This window comes from Hemibagrus wyckioides, linkage group LG09 (genome assembly GCF_019097595.1).
Source record: "Hemibagrus wyckioides isolate EC202008001 linkage group LG09, SWU_Hwy_1.0, whole genome shotgun sequence".
Lineage (NCBI taxonomy): Eukaryota > Metazoa > Chordata > Actinopteri > Siluriformes > Bagridae > Hemibagrus > Hemibagrus wyckioides.
Window position 1 is genome coordinate 11,218,674 of NC_080718.1, and position 18,287 is coordinate 11,236,960.

An 18,287-nucleotide genomic window follows, 5' to 3' on the forward strand; every position below is an offset into this window, starting at 1 on the left:
GTGCATAGCTGTGTGGTTTCAGAGTATTAAAATGTAATTTATTTTAGTTTGCTCATTTACTTTTGGTCAAACTAAAATAAAGGGTGGTGGTGATGGTATGATGGATGTAAAAGTGCCATATTTATGATATCCTTTTACCTGATTTGGACGTAAATACCCCTAAATTAAAGGTTAAAAAATTAAAGGTTATAAAGCTTAATGTCACTGCTACAGCAAAATGGTCAAAAGTTGGGAAATTAACATATGCCAGAAAAATAATTTATTTATTAATTACTGACTCCCATTTTATGTTTTTCAGATCATTTAATAAATAAATCTACCACAGAAACAGAAACCAATGTTAAATAAACAATTTATTTTTCAAGTTAAGTAAACATCTCAAAATATACTGTACCTCTGAAATCCTGTACAAAAGATTCTGAAATGTGAACCCTCGATTAAAACTCGAGTATGTGAGTGAGGGGTGCACTGCTGTTAAGGTATAAAGTTTGCATGTTTCCGTAGACTCCGTGCCTGACGACCACTCCAGCCTCGGTGCACTTCGCTGATGCAGCAACCTTACTCTCGCACTGAGTGACGAATTGTTCATAGAAGTAAAGGCCTTTCCAGCTTTCAATGGCATCGTGGTGCTGCACAGTGTTGCCTTTAACTACACCAGTCATGGTGTCCTGGGGAATGATCATCACACTTCCCGGAAGCTCCATGATGGATATGTGCCTGCCCGTGCTCACGGGAATGAACTCTGCATTGAGCAGGGTGTTTACTGTGAAGGACACATAACAGAAAACATTCGGGATGTCAGCTGAAGCCCCCTAAATACTGTACAACTCCAAGTGGCAAGATTCAGTATGAACCATCAAAACCATACTCTAATATGCGGATATACAATAACCTTACACTCAGTAAAATACACTGATTTTAAAACCTTGTCATAAAATAAATGAACTGTCCCAGTGGTTCCTTACACTAGAGTAGTGCTTATTCATCACAAGGTCATGCCAAGCCTGGAGTCTATTCCAGGGGACACAGGGCATAAGGTATAGGACATCATGGACAGGGTGCCAAGAGCACACACACCTATTCGTAAACTACAGACAATTCAGAGATACCAGTCAGCCTACAATACAAGTCTTTAGACTGAGCGAGGAAACCCTTAAATCACAGGGAGAACTTGTGAACTGCACACATGTCAGGGAGGCAGGAATCAAACCCCAAAACCCCAGAGAATCAACCACTAAGCCTCCATGCTCCCTGAAAAAAATGAGCGTTTCTGAACCTTCTGGATTGATAAATGAGGGACAATGCTTGTGCACAAAAAAGGCAAAAGTTTAAAATACAGCCATTTTTAATTTGGTATATTATTAAGTGATACTGTCATTAATGTCATTATACTTACCCATTTTATGAACGATTTTCTCAGTAGCACCTTTATAAAAGCACACATAGATCACAATTCCATCACGAATCTGTAACAACGAGATCAGCAACATCATCAAGTGACTTAAAATGTTGAAGTGTACGTAGAAACTTAGTGTGAAAAGTTGTCAAAGCAGATAATAAAATACCTCGACCCATTCAGAGTCTGTGTCAGTTGTCTGAGGATTGACCTGCAGTAAGGCATGTGTGCACTGCTGAACCACAGTCCTGGCACTCAAGCTGCTGTTTCTCTGCTCGCGTGCTGAACTCTCTAGTAGCTGATAAGAACCAATGGCACTGCTGAGAATTCCACTGAAGGCAAGAGAGTAACGCAGATCAGTGTCAGGCTCTTTCAGCCAGAATACACAGCCAATCAGAAGACAACTTGATGTTCTGTTACATCCTTATATTACTGAATGCATTTCAGATTTAGTTGTTGTGCAACGACCCAAACATTCTACATGTCACTCTGTATGTAACCTTGTTATGATGTTAGTGTCTGAATGTTACAGTGTCTAATGTTACAATCTTTGAAAGCTAGTGTCAGAATGTTATAGTGTAAGAATGTTAGTGTCTGAATGTTACAGTCTTTGAAAGCTAGTGTCTGAATGTTACATTGCCTGAATGTTACAGTGTCTAATGTAACAGTGTCTGAATGTTACAGTGTCTGAATGTTACAGTGTCTAATGTAACAGTGTCAGAATGTTACAGTGTCTGAATGTTACAGTGTCTGAATGTTACAGTGTCTGAATGTTACCATGCCAGAACGTTAGTGTTTGAATGTTAGTGTGTGAATGTTACATTGCCTGAATGTTAGTGTCTAATGTTACAGTGTGTGAATGTTACAGTGTCTGAATGTTAGTGTAAGAATGTTACAGTGTCTGAATGTTACAGTCTTTGAAAGCTAGTGTCTGAATGTTACATTGCCTGAATGTTACAGTGTCTAATGTAACAGTGTCTGAATGTTACACTGTTTGAATGTTATAGTGTCTAATGTAACAGTGTCAGAATGTTACAGTGTCAGAATGTTACAGTGTCAGAATGTTACAGTGTCTGAATGTTACAGTGTCTGAATGTTACCATGCCAGAACGTTAGTGTTTGAATGTTAGTGTGTGAATGTTACATTGCCTGAATGTTACAGTGTCTAATGTTACAGTGTGTGAATGTTAGTGTCTGAATGTTATAGTGTAAGAATGTTAGTGTCTAAATGTTATAGTCTTTGAAAGCTAGTGTCTGAATGTTACATTGCCTGAATGTTACAGTGTCTAATGTAACAGTGTCTGAATGTTACAGTGTCAGAATGTTAGTGTCAGAATGTTACAGTGTAAGAATGTTACAGTGTGTGAATGTTAGTGTCTGAATGTTACAATGTCTAATGTTACATTGCCTGAATGTTACAGTGTCTAATGTAACAGTGTCTGAATGTTACAGTGTCCAATGTAACAGTGTCTGAATGTTAGTGTGTGAATGTTACAGTGTGTGAATGTTACAGTATCTGAATGTTACAGTGTCTGAATGTTACCATGCCAGAATGTTACCATGCCAGAACGTTAGTGTTTGAATGTTAGGGTGTGAATGTTAAATTGCCTGAATGTTACAGTGTCTAATGTAACAGTGTCTGAATGTTAGTGTCAGAATGTTACAGTGTAAGAATGTTACAGTGTGTGAATGTTAGAATGTCTAATGTTACATTGCCTGAATGTTACAGTGTCTAATGTAACAGTGTCTGAATGTTACAGTGTCCAATGTAACAGTGTCTGAATGTTAGTGTGTGAATGTTACAGTGTGTGAATGTTACAGTGTCAGAATGTTAGTGTGTGAATGTTACAGTGTCTGAATTTTATAGTGTAAGAATGTTACAGTGTCTGAATGTTATAGTCTTTGAAAGCTAGTGTCTGAATGTTACATTGCCTGAATGTTAAAGTGTCTAATGTTACATTGCCTGAATGTTATTATTAAAGTGTATAATGTTATATTGCCTGAATGTTATTATTAAAGTGTATAATGTTATATTGCCTGAATGTTATTATTAAAGTGTATAATGTTACATTGCCTGAATGTTATTATTAAAGTGTATAATGTTACATTGCCTGAATGTTATTATTAAAGTGTATAATGTTATATTGCCTGAATGTTATTATTAAAGTGTCTAATGTTAAAGTGTCTAATGTTACAGTGTCTGAATGTTAAAGTGTCTAATGTTACATTGCCTGAATGTTATTATTAAAGTGTCTAATGTTACATTGCCTGAATGTTACAGTGTCTAATGTTACAGTGTCTGAATGTTATAGTGTCTGAATGTTACAGTGTCTGAATGTTACAGTGTCTGAATGTTACAGTGTCTGAATATTACGGTGTCAGAATGTTATGGTCTTAGAATGTGACGGTGTTAGAATGTTACAGTGTCAGAGTGTTATGGTTTTAGAATGTTAGTGTCAGACTTTTACTGTCTTAGAATGTGGGGATGTGGTAGCTTAGTGGTTAAGTCATTTGGACTACTGATCAGAAGGTTGTGAATTTGAATCCCAGGTCCACCATGCTGCCACTGCTGGGCCCCTGAGCAAGACCCTTAACCCTCACTTGCTCAGTTGTATAAAATGAGATTAATGTTACTCGCTCTGGATAAGAAATGTAGAATGTAACGGTGTCAAAATTTTATGTTCTTAGAATGTTATGGTTTTAAAATATTACAATGTCAGAATGTTACAGTCTTAGAGTGTTACAGAATGTTACTTAGAATGTTTACCTTGCAACAGAGTTGGTTAGCCCAAGGATTCTTCCTTCGGCAGCAGTGTTGTTGTAAGGTTGAGTTGGAGTGAGGATCTCAGGCGTGGTGATGATTAGACATTGTGGGATAGCTAACTCTGTGATTGACAGCTGTAGGTCTTTTTCAGTTGTCAGAACACCATTTATCTGTGCTGGACTGATTCAAAGAAAAGAAATGCAACACAGCAATATGTCAGACAGAATTTTCATGCATGCAACAAAACATAAGAATACTACTACTAGTACTACAATAATAACAGTAATAATAATAACAGTGTTTTTTTTTGTGATTTTTGCTGCAAAAATATTTAATTATCCTGCAGCTTTTTTAGAATTTGTGAAATTTGTGTTAGTGCTGAAAATTGTGAAAAAAATTGGGTTTTTTGTGTGCATTCATTTCTGTGATCACAAAATCTCAAAATCCTGAAGGTACTGATAAAGAGAAACAACATATTTTCACTTTCTAAATTTTAGTATAAAACATTTTGCTGTATCACAAATTTGCTGGTATTGAAGTCTGATTTTTGGTTGATGAATTCTAAAACACATTATTTAAGCTACCTGTTTTTATCCAACATATTCTCTAAATGCTCAGGGGGTGCTGGAGAGAAACCAGACTCTATGCCATGAGCTTTGTCAGAGCTGGAACACTGGAGGCAGCGCTGAATCCACAGAGCAACATCTGCCCTCATGGAGCCCCAGAAGAAGTGCTGAGAGATGAGCTTCAAACACTTCTCCAGCTCCAGGTGGTTCATGTCGTTGTGGTAGATGGTGAGAGTTGAGTGCACCTCCTCTCTGCTCCTGACCACCCTGCGCCTCCCGTGTTTCTGGGTGCCTCTGCCCGACAAATAGAAAAGGAAGCCGTCTGAAACGGATGGAAGTGATCTATTAGCACTTCAGAAAATGTCCAGAACCAGAAAAGAACAGGGTTCTGTAAGGTCTAATGCCTACATTTTAAAAGACACTACAATTTTATGCTTGGTATTACAGATCAACATTATAAATATATCACTTTCCATTCTGTAATGTTTGCCCATTCTGAACCGTCACTACTTGTAACAGAATTACACTTCATGCTACTACATGTAACATACACTGATCAGGCATAACATTATGACCACCTGCCTAATATTGTGTTGGTCCCCCTTTCGCTGCCAAAGCAGCTCTGACCCGTCAAGGCATGGACTCCACTAGATCCCTGAAGGTGTGCTGTGGTATCTGGCACCAAGATGTTAGCAGCAGATCCATTAGGTCCTGTAAGTTGCAATGTGGGGCCTCCAAGGGCCACACCTTACAACTTACAGGACTTAAAAGACTTACAGGACTTGACTTAATGAATACTTTTGATAGACGCTGACCACTGCAGACCCTTGTCAAACTCGCTCAAATCCTTACACTTGCCCATTTTTCTATTTCTAACACATCAACTTTGAGGACAAAATGTTCACTTGCTGCCTAATATGTCCCACCCACTAACAGGTGCCATGATGAGGAGCTAATCAGAGTTATTCACTTCACCTGTCAGTGTTCATAATGTTATGCCTGATCGGTGTATTAAGATATTGTTCATTACATTCTATTGTCTCTTTTCTTTCTTATTATTATAATTATTTTTAACATAGGTTCTTAAATTAGTATATTTACATGCACAGTCTAGGAGGAGTGACAAGGTTTTCATTTCACTGCAAGTTGAATAATGTATATCTCTATAACTGTGCACAAAATAAAAATCCTGAAATCTTGAATGCGTGAGGCCAATCCTCACTGTTGGATACGTACATGGATAATCACCTGTCTAGTGGTTATAGCATGTGAAATAAGTTAAGAAATTTAAGTGGGGAGGATTTATTTATTTTTGTGTTTTTTCCCATGATGTGGCGATCTTCTTCTTCTTCTTTCGGCTTTTCCCTTCAGGGGTCGCCACAGCGAATCATCTCTCTCCACCTATCCCTATCTTCTGCATCCTCAACACTTACACCCACTAGCTTCATTTATTACATCCATATACCTCCTCTTTGGCCTTCCTCTTTTCCTCCTGCCTGGCAGCTCCATGTCCAACATTCTCCTACCAATATAGTCACTCTCCCTCCTCTGGACATGTCCAAAACATCTTAACCTGGCCTCTCTAACTTTGTCCCCCAAACGTCCAACATGAGCCGTCCCTCTGATGTACTCGTTCCTAATCCTGTCCAACCTTGTCACTCCCAAAGAGAACCTCAATCTTCAGCTCTGCTACCTCCAGCTCTGACTCCTGTCTCTGTCTCTAAACCATACAGCATGGCCAGTCTCACCACTGTCCTGTACACCTTCCCCTTGATTCTTGCTGATATTTTTCTATCACACAGAACTCCCGACACCTTTCTCCACCCATTCCAACCTGCCTGCACTTGCTTCTTTACCTCTTTCCCACACTCTCCATTACTCTGGACTGTTGACCCCAAGTACTTAAACTCCTGTACCTTCTTCATCTTACTGTTCCACTTCCCTCCCTTTCAGTCACATCCCCTGATATGGCGATACATGATAAAATCATTTAAGATCACGTTTTTGCCATTGTTTATGTTTTTCTCTAAGCATGATCTAAATGGACTTGATAGTATCCTTTGTATGTATATAGAGAGACTCAGTATAAAACTGTTTTCAATGTATATTTAGACTATGGAGTGCCCAGGCTGTCTATTTTTGATTATAACCTCCTGATTTTGCTTTTGCAGAAACTGCAGTGTTTTGATCATCCAGAAAGATTTACAACAAAGGCAGAGTAATAAAATATTAATTTCTATTCAGTTGTATTAGACACTCATTTTAATCAAAATGGCTTTTACGTTATCCAGAAAACATTATCCACTTCTAGCAAATAATATGAAAGAAGTAATAACAATTATCTATCATGTATTTAACATGTTTTGGAAATGGAGGATTAATATAATATTCCTCTTCCTAGCTCTTACTTAAACAACTTATATTACATACAGTATATGAATTCTTCGGTATTTATCAAGAAATGCTAGGTAATCATAAATTTTAGATTTTTGTTAGTATTTGCCATTTGAATAAGAAATAACCTAGAGCTCAGTCTCACGTTTTTTTCCCTCCAAATATCAGTTAGCTGACTAAACATCTTATTTTAACAATCAGAGTCGTCACCATGGATGGAGAATCTTGAGCAGAGTCTCCTGAAGGTGTTTTTCTCCACAGAGGTGAGTCCGGGTGGATAGCCTTTCCCTTTCAAATATTTCTCAACTGCATCATATTTGGAGAAAAAAGCATGCTGGGTACTCGAGCCATCCGTCGCCTCTGAAGAACCACTCTTTTCAGGCATACCTTGAGAAGCATATTCCTTTTCCTGTAAAGAAACACCTGTGTACTCAATTAACTCACAAATGATGGAGAGTAAAGCTATGTTCACACATACAGTGACTGTATTGATGCAAGTTTCTAGTCGCTGTACTATGAAGTCGGTCTAACTACCGGTTGCTGTAGTAATAATGTTTGTCAGTGGGTGGAGCAACTAGCATTCCAAATCAATTTTCTTGCCGCTAAAACACTGAAACTTTCTGGAGAGAGATTTAGTATTTATGTAGAAAATTCAGCATATAGACATGCATCATATCATATGAGATGAAGGAGAAGCAATGTGTGTTCTTTGTCACGAATCACTCCCTTTGGTTGTTGCTGCACCACGTAGCTCCATAATTACATAGAGTTCACTTTGTCTCGCCGCTGGACACGCCCACAATCTAGTCACCAACGGTCACTGTTGCTCATATCACTGGTCAGCAATTGTCGCCTGCTCTCAGTGACGATTTCTGGTCTCTTTGTCTCTGTGAGCCACTGCATGTATGAACGCTGCATAAGGCGGCTGAACATAACATTTTACATGGTTTTGGAGGACATTTTTGGAATAGTGTCTAATTCACGTATGGCCAATAAAAGCATTTCGACAATCTCTGCTGGCATTCTTTCCAGAATTGTAAAAAAGTAATTGGAATTCTCTGCTGGTTATTTCTTAAAATCTAACCGGACATCACACAGTGTGAGCATTGTCGTGATCTGATATATATATCAGGCCCTAGCAAAAATGCATTTAGCTGTATTTAAAAAATACTTTGTGTAGTTAGATTTCTCTCATCGTCCAATTTACTTTGTCCAGTTAGAGGTATAACATGCGAAACAGACCGAGTAGCGTAAACTACCTGTGAGGTGCAGAGGAGCAGGGTGGGGACTGCGTGAGGTTTGAGACAAACCGAGCCTCCTGAGTGCTCGAAGCAGTCCTCGGTGAAGTGAGTGGAACACACGACAGACCTGGGCCGGGGTCGCCAGTTCATCCTGCGCAGGCTTCTGATCCACTGGTTAAGACGCTCAGGATCATCGAACGGAAATCTGTAGAAATACAGCACAGGATGAAATGTTAAACATTAATAAACAGGATGTAAGGATGTGAGAAGGAAGAACAAGAACAAACAGCTCCTAAAAGTTTCAGCTGAAGACTCCAAGGTGGTGTGCATCTCGCTTTGTTTGTCTGCTAGTAGAGATTTCAGATTACACTGCTAGGTAGAGTGGAGGTCTATGTGTTTACATGCTTCTCTGATTAATAGGCTCTTAACCCAAAATCTCCCTGAGAAGATATGAGGAAGAAAACCTAAGCGGAACTAGAGTCAAATGGGAGACCATCCTCATCTTGGTGACACTGGATAGTGCGAATATACTTATTGCACTTAACAGCACCAAAATAATTGTAAAAAATAATAAATATGTGTGTAACATTGTACTCTCCATGCACATTTGTGATAATGTAAAATAGAATGAAGTGAGTCTGAAACCAGACCAATGCTGTACAACACCACAGCATGTCCAGTATGAAGCAATCTAAATCTATTGAATTTTCCGAGCAGTAATATAACGTCCTCTGTAAAGCCACTGCTGATCCTCACCGGTGAAATGTCAGACCCAGAGTCCTCTCCAAAGGCCCGTTGTAGTTATTGCAGCTGTAAACAGAACACCGGTATTTTTGTGTCGATTCATCCATCTTCATGCAAAACTGGCAGTTTCCAATCCAGTCCTCTATGTCTCTGGTCATAGTGCCCCAGTAATAAAGCTCAGATATGGAGCTCAAACATCTGCTCATCCCAAAGTGTCCTCGTTTGTCATGGTGCTCCTTTAGCAGCTCAACCACCTCCTCTCTGTTTCGCAGAACTTTCCTGCGCTTGGAACCATGCCGATAGTACAGGACTCCATCTTAAAATAAAGTAAAAAATAGAATCAATTATTTTGACTAACAATCCAAGAATCTGACCACTTATAATAAGCCTTACAAACAAAATTTTACTAGTTTTGTGTGTAAATATAAATGTATTTTAAATCAAAGATACTTTTCCACTTTATCAAACCTCTGGAAGCTCATTGTTTAGACGGGGAAAAAAAGACTATTATTTCAAAAATAAACCATCTTCTTCATTTTGCAAATTTACTCCGGATACTCTGCTGTATCCTCAGCTTCTGACAAAAGTTGCACTCGTTTCTTATGTACACATAATACATACATACAGCAAAAGAAGCAAATGAAACCTTCTGCCTTCACTATCAACCTCAGCTCAGGTGAGAAAAAGTATTTGCCCCCTATTTTTCCATATCTGTCAAACTAAATGATTTCGGCTCCTCAAAATGCTTTTTAAAAGCTTCTACAACACCTACTTATATGCAAATGTAATTGCCCCCTAAACTTAATAACCAGTTGTGCTGCAACCCATGCTTCAGATAACCACTCTTTCAAGGGGGCATTTACTTTTTCACACAGTGCCAGTTAGTGTTAACTTATTTCCTCCAATAAATGCAACAAGCACTTGATCTAATGAGCCAAATCATCTTTGAAAGCAGCTCAGCCACTGCAGCATGTTAGGTACCGTATCACTTCCAACTTTTATTACAGTGCTATGCACGCGTATGTGCTTACCTTGAAGAAAAAAGCGTTTAGCACATCTCCTGACCATGTACCTTGTGCAGTAGGGCGTACTGCTGTACACTCCCGTACGTAGGTACTTCTCCAACGCATCATATCTTCTGAAATAAGGCTCAGACTTGGAGCTCAGAAGGCTCACTTTGCTCTTCACATCACTTCCCCTCGTGTTGTTCTGCATGGAGGAATCTCTGAAATAAGGATGCTCCACATGGACCACGTCCTCATCGACAGACTGATCTACAAACTTTGTTTCATCTCCGGATTCCATGGAGAGAGCATCCAAGTATTCACTGCTGTCCTGTTTCAAAAGAAAAACAATATTTGCTGGAATCAACACTACAATACCCATCAGTCCCAGCGCAACACATGTTCACGTTACATGCCCCAATGATCACTTACACTTGTTACCCCTAACAAGCGGCCTTACTTAAATTCTGTTTTATTGTATATTTCATTATTTTTCAATATTTTGTTGTTGCCCTTTATGGAGTTTGTTGCGTGTCCCATAGCCTCACTCATAGTCTTTGCTTTTGCCTTATAGCTTGTGTGTTTTGTTTTTATAGCTTGTGCTTTTCCACAGGGTTTTTTTTCCTCCCATAGTTTTGCATTTCATAAAATAAAAAAATATAGCAATTGCATCCACCGCCTCTACTAATCCCTGACACGTGATATGTTGTTCTTCTTGTTGTCCTTCAGCTGTTAGCAGTTGCCACAGCAGACCTTCTTATGCGCACATTTTTTATTTTGGCACAGGTTTCCCGGATATCCTTCCTGGCACAACCTTCACATTTTATTCGGGCTTCAGCTTGGCACCGAGTTAAACTCTCATTGGCTGGGTTGGTTCCATGCCAGGTGATGAGAGTGTGGGACCCTGCCACCAGGGACATAATCCATGACCATGAAATAGTGTTATATGACCCATTAAAGTACATCACTGTTTACAGCCTTGAGCCACATCAGCATCGATTTACACACATAATCTACTAATATACTGAACTAAATATAAGGTATTTATCTCAAAACACTTATTACAACACTTATTACTTATTACCCTGCACTGCACCCCGCTCCCTTTAATCCTCTAGCACTACTTGACTAATCCTACCATCTCTACAAGGAAGTCACTCATCAAGACTCTTCTCTGTTCTGGCAGCAAGCTGGTAGAAAGAACCTACACTAGATCTAGATGTCTGAACAGCTGAGTCTCTGGCTGTCTTAAATGGCCTACCTACTTAAATTAGCACTTGTTTTCTATTCATAGTCCATGACCTAGTGAATCAGTATCAGGATGTATTCATGGATAGAGACTTCAGAGCCCTTCTGTAAGTCTCTCTGGACAAAGAGTGTACATCTAATCTAATCTTAAAAAGGGCATCTACCAAATGCTGTAAATGTAAACACGTTTCTTACCTTCTGTGGAGTTACAAATATTTCAATCGTGGGCACGGCATCAGGTTTAAGGCAGACCACCTCTCTGCTTCGGTCGAAACAATCCTTTGTGAAGTGTCTGGAGCAGATAGCTGACCTGCTGTGGAGAGACCAGCGGTCTCTTTGACAGAACTTAATCCAGTGGCTGAGTCTCTCCACATCACTGAAAGGAAACCTGTCACCAAACCAGAACATTTCTTAAAATCTAGTAAAATCCTGGATATATTCGAGTGCTCAAAACCAACTTCTGTGCAGCTCATACCGGTGAAACGTGACGCCTTGTTCATCATCAGCAAGCGCAGAGCTCTCACACCCCGGGACGATGCACTGTAAGCATACCACCGGGTTAGACGGATGCAAACAATCTTTACAATTGTCTATCCAGTCTCCGATGTCTTTGGTTATCGAGCGCCAGTAATACAGCTCGGACACGGCTTTCAGACACCGGGAGCGTCCTGCGTGTCTGGAGTTGTTGTGATGTTCCACCAGCACTGCTCTCACTTCCTCTTCACTGCGGAGCACCTTACGCTGACGCTGACTGTCTATGTACCAGAGACTACCATCTAAATACAAGCAAACAAACAAAAAAGATTTCTCATGGTGCAATGATGTAAGTCTGATAAAGTTGTGTTATGATCAATTCTGTATTGCTCACCTCTCCAGCGAAACTTCTTACTACATCTCCTAATTACACCTTTAGAAGCTTTGTCATGTTTGCCGTATGTCCCGAATCGAAGATACTTCTCCACATCATTAAACCTCTGGAAGCTCATCCTTTAGAGAGGGAAAAAGATATTATATTCCCAGCGCATATACATCTGCCTTTTATCTGTGACAGGGTGCAATGATGCTAGAAGAAACCATGCTGCATTAGAAGAAAAGCTTTTTTTTTGTCTTAATATAAAGCTAAGTAAAATGTTTGCACCTACACAGACTTTGCAGAAAAGAGAATGTTTATCTGATTCTAATCTAATTTAACCCTTTTTACTGGAGAAATGAAATTTGTGCCTGTTTTGGTGGCTCGACTTTAAACGTCTTTCTCATTTCACATGACACAGTGGTGGATAATAGCTCATATGAAAGTAGACACTCAGGGCTTTTTGTAGTATTTGTAGTGTTTTACAAGTAGTACTGTTTATATCTAGCCCATTACAGGCAATATTTTCATATATTTAAAAAATATATATGTTTATATATATATATATATATATATATATATATATATTTAAAAAATGTTTTACACATATATGTTGATATCCTTCATTAAACTTTATCAAACCCAGTTCTGCTCTTTGGGATGCGCCAAGTGATTGTTCCTAAGCATCTAAAATTAAAACAGAATTTTTATATCAGACTTGCAGTGATAAAATAATGCATTTGTGTATTCTGACAGAAAATGTCCCATTTCAAGCCAGTGTACTGCTTAAAAGGGCAAAGATTTATTTAAAAATAACAAAATGTTGCACTTGGGAAGAATAAGGGTGAGGAAATAGCATCTATATTACGTTCAGATTAAACAAACTCACACACACACACATAAGAGATAAAAAAAAATTCTGAAAGAATGTTTTTGTGTGTACACCGATCAGCCATAACATTATGACCACTGAAATGTGACTTGAATATCACTGACTATCTCTTCATCATGGCACCTGTTAGTGGGTGGGATATATTAGGCAGCAAGTGAACATTTTGTCCTCAAAGTTGATGTGTTAGACGCAGGAAAAATGGACAAGCGTAAGGATTTGAGCGAGTGTGATAAGGGCCAAATGGTGATGGCTAGACGACTGGATCAGAGCATCTCCAAAACTGCAGCTCTTGTGGGGTGTTCCCGGTCTGCAGTGGTATCAAAAGTGGTCCAAGGAAGGAACAGTGGTGAACCTGCAACAGGGTCATGGACGGCCAAGGCTCACTGACCCGTGTTATCCGATCCAACAGACGAGCTTCTGTTGCTCAAATTGCTGAAAAAGTTAATGCTGGTCCTAATAGAAAGGTGTCAGAATAGACAGTGCATGACAGGTCAGGGCTGTTTTGGTAGCAAAAGAGGGACCAACACAATCTGAGGCAGGTGATCATAATGTTATGCCTGATCAGTGTATATGTGTGTCGTTATGGGTACTAAACCCCATCTTAACCTCTTAATAAAAAAAAATGTGACAAGTGTCATCGAAAGGTTTTTTTTTTCAACAGCAGGTAAGAGTTAAAATAAGAATGATTTTTTTCTAATACACAAGTGAATGAAGACTAGGGTGTCTCAGTGTTAGCATAAGGCTAATGCCAACACGGACAGTTGGGTGAACTGTAACCCATCTGTGATCTCTGATGGTCTCGGACACCTGATGGACCTTGGGATTAGGCTTAAAGTTTAAACTCCATTAAACTCCATTTAGGAGACATCTTAAGTGGCGTCTAAAGATGATATACTGGTTTTCGTTTGTTTATTTCTGTGGTACTTTGTGTAACAGAAGTTTCATGTATAGATGTGATGGTCGAGTGTCCGAATATGTGGCCATGTCGTGAATGTGGGTGTGTCCATGCAGAATATGAAGAGGTCTTGTTATTAATATTTTTATTAAGCTGTTATATCTGATTATTAGTGGGTTAAAGGTGGCTTTTGCAGCGATTTTACAGCGATTACATATGAAGTTTATAAACTCGCTGAAGTAATGCATAGAGTTAATAAAGTTATCCTGATTAAGAATAATGTTTCAAGTTGTGATTAAGGTGTTTATTTCTTTTGCTTCTTTACAGACTACACACACACTTTACTTTACTACTGTACACTGTACTGTGTATCATCATTATTTTCTTCACTATACACACCTCTAGCACGAGCAGCAGCAGTGAGTCTCGAGCCCTGTTTATATCTCCAAATCTAACACACTGACAGGAGCCACTTCTGAAGGGAACGCAATTTTGCAGTGCATCTGCTGTGTCGTAAAAAGCTTCACAAATGCCTCATATTTGAACCAATTAACGTCGTTTCAAAAGATATTTCATATCAATTACAATTACCTGTTGATTTGATTTGATGTTTATCAAGCTTGAATGGATAATAAAACAGAAAAGTAGTTATGCAGTATCCTATAGTGTGCATCAATAAAAATCGACGGTGGGATTTTCCGGAGCGTGAGGCCTCGAACGTCACTTCCTGTTCCTGTGCGTCAAAATAAGAGACATTACTTTCCTCGAATGTAATCTTAGATTTCAATGGTTTTCAAATGGATATTTGTTTTCTCGCTGTTTTTAATTCAGCACAAAGCAGTCGGTTAATTATCATATATTATGAATCATATGACGACAGCTAAAATGTCAGGCCCTTATACTTCTGTAATAGCATAAACAAAACAAAACAAAATAAAATAGAAAACAAAATTCAATTAGGCTACTGGAAATCCCTTAAATATGTGTAGTACAACTGCATGTGTAGTTCTGCTCACAGTTTTAAAAAAAATACACTAATCCAAACCCTTTATTAGAGAAGTAATATAATCAACTTTAATAATATGATAATAAATTGATAAACAAAACATATATATATTTTACAAGATTTACAGGAGAACACTGATTTCACTGACATATCCACTGATTAGCTACTGCTCAATTTATACAACTGACAAATCATCCGATCATGTAGCAGCATCACAATACATTATAATACTTTAGATTCGCTTGAAAAGTTTCAGTCAATGTTAGCATTAAACATCAGAATGAGGAAAATGGAAAATGTGATCTTGGTGACTTTTACTGTTGCATGGTGGTTGGTGCCAGATGGGCTGGTCTGAGTATTTCAGAAGCTGGAGATCTTCTGGGATTTTCACACACAACAGTCTCTAGAGTTTAAACAAAACTTTCACATACACAATGATCTTCTTCATTAGTACTATGGAAACTGAAGTGATGTATACTAACTAGCTGAGAATCACACCTAACTGCCATTTTTATATCTCAGCATTTAGTCTGGGTCACATTATAACACAAGACAACTTTCTTTTTTCAGAAGATACAAAAATGCACATGTTGATAATATAACATAACAGGTATACAGGTTTAAAAATCGATAGATAGATTGATTTGGTTAATTTTAGTACATCAGTATTACTGTTTCAACAATAAAACACAGATCTAATCAATCCAGGCTTGAATGCTGTGTGAAGGCACAAAAAAAAAAAAAACGCAACACGGATCACCAACTAATAGCAAAGAATCAATCTGAAATTTATTAATGACAAACACTTTCAGAATGTAGACTACTGTTTTCAAAACTCCATTAAATGAGTATACGGCCCATTCGTATCCAGTTTCAGGACTTGTCTGTTGCCGTAGGTCCCGTGTTTGACTTCTGCACCAGCCTCGGCGCACTTGGAAGCTGAGCTCAGCTCCTTTTCACAGTGAGTGACAAAACTGTCGTAGAGCTTCTGGCCATCCTCTTTACCGATGTTATTGTGGTACTGCATGCGCGTTCCCTTCGCTTTGCCTCCAAGTGTTGCTTGAGGTACAATAAGGACGCTGCCAGGCAGATCAACAACTGATGTGTATTTCCCCGATTCGGTCTCACACAGCTTTACATTCAGGAGGGTGTTCACTGTGAAAAGCAGGAAAAGCAGACTAGATTAAATAATTACTTATTTTTTGTAACAATACATTTTTAATAAAATTGTCATAAATGTTAGATAAAAACAACACAATACCCATTTTAGGGATCATATCTTCAGCTCCACCTTTGAAGAAGCAAATGTAGACGACCATTCCACGATTAATCTGTGCAAATATATGAAACACCTAAATAATTTTGGTCATGTAGATCATTTCTTTTTCATGTAGCATGCCTTCCTTCAAACTGTAGTAAAGAAAATGTCAAAACTCTTTAGAAAAGTGTTCTATCCACTATATCCACTACAATTTCTAAAACCTTGAAAGGTTTAAGCTTCATCTACTCGGTATAATCATGTGAAATATCCCTGACAGACTATATGGTCAAATGTTTGTGGGCACCTGATGTCTTAACCACTGAACTACCACTTCCCTTCAGTCCTGCTTAACTGGAATAATAACCTCCACTCCTCAGGAAGGCTTTCCACTAGATATCGGAACATGGCTTGGGGGAATTTGTGTTTGTTCAGCTACAGTTCATGCCCTGATGTCATCTGAGGAGGACTGGGGTGCAGTCAGTGGTTTCAATTCATCCCAAAAGTGTTCACTGGGGTTGTGACAATTGTAAAGATACAGCATACAAAGACATCCTATACAACTGTGTGCTTCCAGTTTGGGGAAGGAATACGAACAGGTGTAATGGTCAGGTGTCTACAAACATTTGGCTTATAAAACACATTTACTGAAGTGGAAGTAATGCAGAACTTTCTTTCATTCAACTGTAGTTATATGGTTTAGAGAGAGAGAGAGAGAGAGAGAGAGAGATTAAGAGTGATAGAGAGAGAGAGAGAGAGAGATTAAGAGTGATAGAGAGAGAGAGAGAGAGTGATAGAGAGAGATTAAGAGTGATAGAGAGAGAGAGAGAGAGAGAGAGAGAGCGAGAGAGAGCGAGAGAGAGAGAGAGAGAGAGCGAGAGAGAGAGAGAGAGAGAGAGAGGTTAAGAGTGATAGAGAGAGAGAGAGAGAGAGAGAGAGAGTGATAGAGAGAGATTAAGAGTGATAGAGAGAGAGAGAGAGAGAGAGAGAGAGAGAGAGAGAGAGAGTGATAGAGAGAGAGAGAGAGAGAGAGAGAGAGAGAGAGAGAGAGAGAGAGAGAGAGAGAGAGAGTGATAGAGAGAGATTAAGAGTGATAGAGAGAGAGAGAGAGAGAGAGAGAGAGAGAGAGAGAGAGAGAGAGAGAGAGAGAGTGATAGAGAGAGCGACAGAGAGAGAGTGATAGAGAGAGAGAGAGAGAGAGAGAGAGAGAGAGAGAGAGAGAGTGATAGAGAGAGTGATAGAGAGAGTGATAGAGAGAGAGAGAGAGAGAGAGAGTGATAGAGAGAGAGAGAGAGAGAGAGAGAGAGAGAGAGAGAGAGAGAGTGATAGAGAGAGAGAGAAAGAGGGAGTGATAGAGAGAGCGACAGAGAGAGAGAGAGAGAGAGATAGAGAGAGAGAGAGAGTGATAGAGAGAGAGAGAGTGATAGAGAGAGCGACAGAGAGAGAGAGAGAGTGATAGAGAGAGAGAGAGAGAGAGAGAGAGGTTAAGAGTGATAGAGAGAGAGAGAGAGAGAGAGAGAGAGAGAGGTTAAGAGTGATAGAGAGAGAGAGAGAGAGAGAGAGAGAGAGTGAGAGATTAAATATAAAGACAGATCACCTCTACCCATTCAGCCTCAGAGTCCGCGTCTGCAGGTTTCACTTGAAGTTTTGCATGTAAACACTGCTGAAGAAGTACTCGGGCTTTCACTGTAGGTCCGTTCGCCATCGTCCTGATATCTTAACAAAATGTATCAACGAGTACGATAAACAATTATCAAGAAAAATGCTAAATAAAGAAGCAGGGATACAGAACTAATTCTAATACCTACTAAGTTGGAGTCACTTCCGCATTACGTCATCACAATGCGCCATCACGTCTCACAGTCGTGTGTTTAGAGAGTTCGTTTCAGCTCTGTTTAAGTGACATGATCGTGTCAAGTTTAACCTTGTAATTTTCATAGGAAACTCGTCTTCTTAAACAAGGCAGTGCACGGGTGTAAAAATGACCAGAATGACCCTTTCGTTTAGCTGCTGAGCTAATATTTTGTCA

General features: G+C 39.0%; 2 protein-coding genes across 6 annotated transcripts; both read right to left on the bottom strand.

Moving 5' to 3' along the window:
- Positions 1-335: 335 nt before the first annotated feature.
- On the bottom strand, positions 336-14,725 carry dtd2 (D-aminoacyl-tRNA deacylase 2). Of its 4 annotated transcripts, none has more exons than XM_058398297.1 (13): positions 14,586-14,725; positions 12,226-12,344; positions 11,833-12,133; positions 11,553-11,745; positions 10,137-10,440; positions 9,118-9,421; positions 8,380-8,566; positions 7,331-7,529; positions 4,745-5,048; positions 4,164-4,340; positions 1,566-1,728; positions 1,397-1,466; positions 336-763 (listed from the first exon to the last, which is right to left on the bottom strand). In XM_058398297.1, exons 2-13 carry the CDS (start codon positions 12,341-12,343, stop codon positions 438-440), a joined length of 2,646 nt encoding a protein of 881 aa, XP_058254280.1. In that variant the 5' UTR covers position 12,344; positions 14,586-14,725; the 3' UTR covers positions 336-437. The 4 variants fall into 4 exon arrangements, with proteins under 4 accessions (XP_058254280.1, XP_058254279.1, XP_058254281.1 ...); XM_058398296.1 differs by having other exon boundaries at positions 14,394-14,713; XM_058398298.1 differs by lacking the exons at positions 11,553-11,745; positions 11,833-12,133; positions 12,226-12,344; positions 14,586-14,725 and having other exon boundaries at positions 10,178-10,380.
- A 348-nt stretch (positions 14,726-15,073) lies between these two features.
- On the bottom strand, positions 15,074-18,199 carry LOC131359805 (D-aminoacyl-tRNA deacylase 2-like). 2 transcript variants are annotated; one of them, XM_058399933.1, is made up of 4 exons: positions 18,067-18,199; positions 17,856-17,974; positions 16,262-16,331; positions 15,074-16,155 (listed from the first exon to the last, which is right to left on the bottom strand). In XM_058399933.1, the coding sequence occupies exons 2-4, from the start codon at positions 17,961-17,963 to the stop codon at positions 15,830-15,832; spliced, it is 504 nt and encodes a 167-aa protein (XP_058255916.1). In that variant the 5' UTR covers positions 17,964-17,974; positions 18,067-18,199; the 3' UTR covers positions 15,074-15,829. The 2 variants fall into 2 exon arrangements, with proteins under 2 accessions (XP_058255916.1, XP_058255915.1); XM_058399932.1 differs by having other exon boundaries at positions 18,063-18,175.
- Between the last annotated feature and the right edge of the window lie 88 nt (positions 18,200-18,287).